This window comes from Macrobrachium nipponense, chromosome 12 (genome assembly GCF_015104395.2).
Source record: "Macrobrachium nipponense isolate FS-2020 chromosome 12, ASM1510439v2, whole genome shotgun sequence".
NCBI classification, from domain to species: Eukaryota; Metazoa; Arthropoda; class Malacostraca; order Decapoda; family Palaemonidae; genus Macrobrachium; species Macrobrachium nipponense.
The window spans coordinates 54,019,905-54,024,904 of NC_087205.1; the positions used below are offsets into that span (position 1 = coordinate 54,019,905).

Consider the following 5,000-nt stretch of genomic DNA (forward strand, 5'->3'; position numbering starts at 1 on the left):
CCCATATCGAGATACATTTGAAGACATCCTTAAACGTAACTGACGGGAAATGATGAATAGAAATGTCTGACAAAAGCAGCTTATTTAGACTCACTTGTAGAGCAGCAGGGGACTCGTTGATGACCTCTGCGGCCTCTTTGAGGGCTCTGGAGGCACGTTGTTCACCCTCGGCAGCAATCACTTTGGCTCTTGCTTCTCTTGCAGCTTCGGCCTCGGCAGCCATAGCTCTCTGCAATTGCACTGGCAGTCGGACGTCTTTGCTGTGGGGCAAAACTCACATCAGAACGTGCAATTGATTAGACATCCTCTTCTCTTTTGATCATCGCGAGCCCACAAAAGTTAATTTTTGACAAATTTATAACCATCGACTTCGGTATGTGGCCTAAAGGGGCCCTTCGTCCCTCCTGTCCCCTACCAGCTGACGAGACTGTATTTTACTAATACCTATGGACATATAAATTTAAAATCATAAATATTAACACAACATAAACTGGGCATATGCGTTTTGGGTGGCTGAATGTGCTCACCATGCCCATTTTCGTAAACTAATGAAGGTGGTTACGCACAAATAAACGACGGAAAAATAATGCGTGGAAGTGACCGTGGTAGCTGTTAGTGCAGTAATAACAGACCAGACTTTGACTATCAATAAAGCCTTATCATTGGGTCTCACACACGTCACTACCTTCAGAATGACATAACTCGAAATACTTTTCGTTAGTTGCTTTCATCACGAAATTCACAGTTCTGAGTCATTTAGAATAACTGCACCGAAATTCGGGCAGTCGTATTTTCCACATGCGATCGAATGGCATGACAAAAAGTTAAGCTACCGTAAACTGCATGTTGAGATTATCCATAGTATATAAGATACTGATCTCCAGAAAACTGTATCAGCTGTAGTTCAACTATATGAAAAGTATACAGCTGAAATCATCATATCATCTCTGTATGAAAAAGTATACCGGCTTGCGTTATCTTGACGTGTAAATTTATGTGCATCGCCCGGAAAAAAGATGTGTATGCTTTTTTACACCATGCACCACTTACAAATTTGGGCCGGGGGTGGGGGGTGGGGGGGGGGGGGGGGGGCCCGGCAAGGCAGGTACAGCAAGTCCTTTGGAATGAAGTTGTTGGTTCCAAATTTTACTTTTTTCCCCCACAACGGCAGACGCTGGTGCCCACTTCAAAATGGATGGACTAGCGGGAGGAGAACCATTCACGAGCCAAGGACCCTATTCATTCATGGCAACAGAGCGGTGTTCTACTAATTATAGTTACGTCAAGTGTGTGGACGGTGGGGAGCGACCTCGAGTGGGTCACCTTAAGGCAGGAGTGACTTCTAAAATTGTCCAAAGGAACCAGTAACGAAATATTACGGAATCTTGATGTATTAGAACGCTAACAACTGCATATTCTAAACCGTAATTCATTCATTGGGAGATCTTCACAAAAAGCATTTCCGAAATCTTTTCAGTTCTTGCAGATGATTAGGGAGCTTACTCTTGCAAGCAACTAGAGTAAAAATAAATCCATTATTTTACTTTAAAAGAACAGCAGCTTGGCGTGAGACATGAATATTCTTAGACTGTTGAATAATCCCCTTATTTGATTTATTTTTAGATATTTACAGATAAATAATTAAAAAAGTGCAAGAGTAATTTGCGATGGTTTCTGATCAAGATCATAAGTTTCGAAACTCCATTCATAAGTAAATAGATATTAAACTTATGGGAACAATTCTACATTGCTTACTAAGAGCATAAGTGATTAATATGAAAATGAGCAATTCTCCCTTGTTGACTGTGAGTAAAATTGATTTTTCCATATTTTGATATTTGGATTTCTTTAAGCTTCAGAAATATTATTTTTAAGCAATGGTTACTCTTATTTGTTCATGAATTTATAGCAAAATGTGGCAATCTTAAAATGCTGAAAGATGCCATTTATACCTTTCTCTGCACATAAGAATTATTTTTTCTCTGCTTTTAACGAAGAGAGAAAGAAAGAGAAAAGCAGCCGTCCAATCTAAGGTAGACTCCATGGAAACTGTCAATAAATGAGGAATGTAATGAGTACTCACATCTCCACCCGTTCTACTTTAACACCCCAGGGATCTGTGGCTTCGTCTAATGAGCTCTGCATGTTGTGGGAGATGGATTCGCGTTCGCTGAGAATTTCGGCCAAATTCTTGGTACCCAGGACGTTTCGGAGCGTGGTGGCTGCCAAGAGTCGAGTCGAGTGGCTGGAAAAAGGGGCTTTGATTAGAGGAGTTCGTGGAAACTAGAAGAGCAAGAAGTGGCAACAAAGTAATGCAAAAATTCTAATCTTACAGGCTGACGTCTAAGTTTTTTCTTCTGGTTGAAACTCCTTTAGATAAACAATACTTCTCAGATCTAGCTTTTATTGACTGGTTGCGCTAAAATATTTACATTATGGATGGTTGAGAATGAATGAGGAGGAGGATGAAAAAATGATAGTGGCAATAATAATAATAATAATAATAATAATAATAATAATAATAATAATGGATCAATGAATACTAACGAGAACATAATTGAACAGATCGGTATGCATTACTTTATCATGCGATTGTATTGTGATTTGCCCACTTATTAAGTATCGGCAGAATCTCGAATGAGAAAAATTGTTCTTGATAGAAGACAGAAGTTCCCGTCCAAGATTTAAAATGACGACAATATCCAACAGTATCAGACACTACGTAATAGTGGCAGTAAGGATAATAAGGCCATAAAATATCTTAGTTGAAATAGGTAGGTGTTTGGTTGGAGTTTTGAGAAATGAGACAAATGACAGAACGAATGATAAGGGAAAAACAATGTGGGATCAGACAAAGAAGAGGATGTTTGTTAGAAGAGAGTTGCAGTGACAGTTTAAAACACTGGATGTGGTACACATTGACCCAGAAAAACTTGTGACACCACCAATAGAGGGACAATGTGGAGGATGCTGTATGTATAGAAAATATGTCGTTGAGAGGGATTACAATTTTCATGATGACACTGTTGTCAGCATACGTAGTAGAGAGAGGGGATTGGTGTAAAGTGGCTCTGAGACAAGGGTGTGCTATATCTCTATGGATGTTTATTATCTTTATGGATTAAGTAACGAAAGTTTGGGTTAAGAAAATAAAGCCCTAGTGGAGGAGTTGTTAAATTTGTTAGTAGCTTTCTTGTGATGCTTGTAAATCCTTCCATGCAATGGTGGCTCCTGATTGGGACCCCATGAAAGATCCTAGTTTTTGTCCTGAACCTTTTGGTAGACTGTTGATTGTCTAACTAGTTCCTAGTTGTTTCCATCTGTAATTCTTTATATTTTCTCTTTGCTCTCTCGAGTCATTTTTGCGTTTGGTAGAGAAATTGGTCCTATATATAGTTGAAAATTAGCACAAAATCAGTGTAAAATGTTTCAGTCTGATGTACTTTTTTCTACAGTATTTTCTACCATTCTGTAAAGGTCACCTTTATTTCTACCATTCTGTCAAAGGTCACCTTTATCATTTCCCTGGTCCCTTTCTCTTGTACTGTTAATTTGTTTTTATTTATATTTCTCCATACGCTACGATTTGAATAAATTGTTTTCACTCACCACTGTTCATTTTTACTTATTCATCAGTGTTGTTCACAAAATTTGTGAAAAATGCAAAAAAGCCTGAGTTTCCCAATACTTGGGGATTCATTCAATATTTTACAGTAAGTGTTTATAAATACAATTGTATTATTATTAAGTGTGGAAGGAAAAGTGATGCAGAAAACCAGCTATTGTACATCTCGGGTAAGGGTAGTCATTCTGTTTTATTTACAATGACCAGTCGTACTATTGCTGTTATTTGTATCAGGTAATCTACTTTTGTGAGCCTGCACCTGCTTTCTTAGGCTAATATAGGTGGCTTTGTGGTACTCACAGTTCCTCACTTTACAGAGTGAATCCATTCAGCACATTGAACTAAGGTTCCGCAGTCCACAGTTTAGTCTGGATTTGTGGTTTGAACACCTCTCCAGATTATCCCTCAGTTGGCTCCAGCACAATGTTTGTGTGAAGTATCGTAGTTAGTCGAGTAATGGCGGGGGATTTTCCTCTCCTCCTCCTAAAGTATTCCTACAATCTGTGTTTTTGGATTCAAGTTTTTGCTTCTAAGGCTTTTTCAATCATGCCTTCCTTGTATCCATTACAAGTTAGTTTGCAGATTCTGTAAAGTTTACCTAGTGCCATGTTGAGCATATGGGCAAGTACCCTATTTACTTTAGTGCTTATTACCAACCTCTTTTACATGTCTGGACATTCACCTCATGAATTCAGTCACCTTCCTATATTTACAGGTTTGGTGTAAATGCCACTGCACAGTTTTTGAAACAGTACGTCACAGCCAAGTCTTGTTAGATGGTTTCCTGGGGATCTTTGAGCTTGTCCTCGGAGTTAAATGTCACAGTCAGATTTCACAAAAATGCCCTCTATGTACCTGGCAGAGATGGTAGGGTTTTCAATGCTTTTCTACCATTGCCCATACATTTAGATACATTGCATACTTATATGCTCTGAAATTCACCCTGAGTAAAGGGTCGCACTAGACCGAAAGTGCTTGGCTATCTCGCTTTTTCATTTTTTTCCTTCGAGGCAAAAACCTTTATTTCTCTCTCTCTCCCTCTCTCTCTCTCTCTCTTTATATATATAATATATATATATATATATATATATATATATATATATATATATAATATATAATTATATAATATATATATATATATAAATTAAACATATACACATTATATATATATATATATATATATATATATATATATATATATATATAATATATACACACATATACATATACATACACATAGACACACACACACGCTTTTACAATCTCTTTTTGTAGCATCAGTACATACTATGGGGCTGTAAACTCCGTGCCCCCACCATATTGATCTACTTATTTTCCTGAATTCCGGAGTGGAAGCATAGTAGACATTAACCTT

At 37.8% G+C, this 5,000-nt stretch overlaps 1 protein-coding gene across 13 annotated transcripts in view; it reads right to left on the reverse strand.

Annotated features, from left to right (window-relative positions):
• The window catches only part of LOC135224544 (mechanosensory protein 2-like), a 745,504-nt gene that overhangs the window by 17,447 nt on the left and 723,057 nt on the right, over positions 1-5,000 (reverse strand). For all 13 annotated transcript variants that reach the window (XM_064263632.1, XM_064263630.1, XM_064263633.1 and 10 more), the window contains 2 exons: positions 2,084-2,245; positions 95-260 (listed from right to left, as the gene is read on the reverse strand). In XM_064263632.1, the coding sequence (XP_064119702.1) occupies positions 95-260; positions 2,084-2,245 (328 nt within the window). The remainder of the gene's footprint in view (positions 1-94; positions 261-2,083; positions 2,246-5,000) is intronic.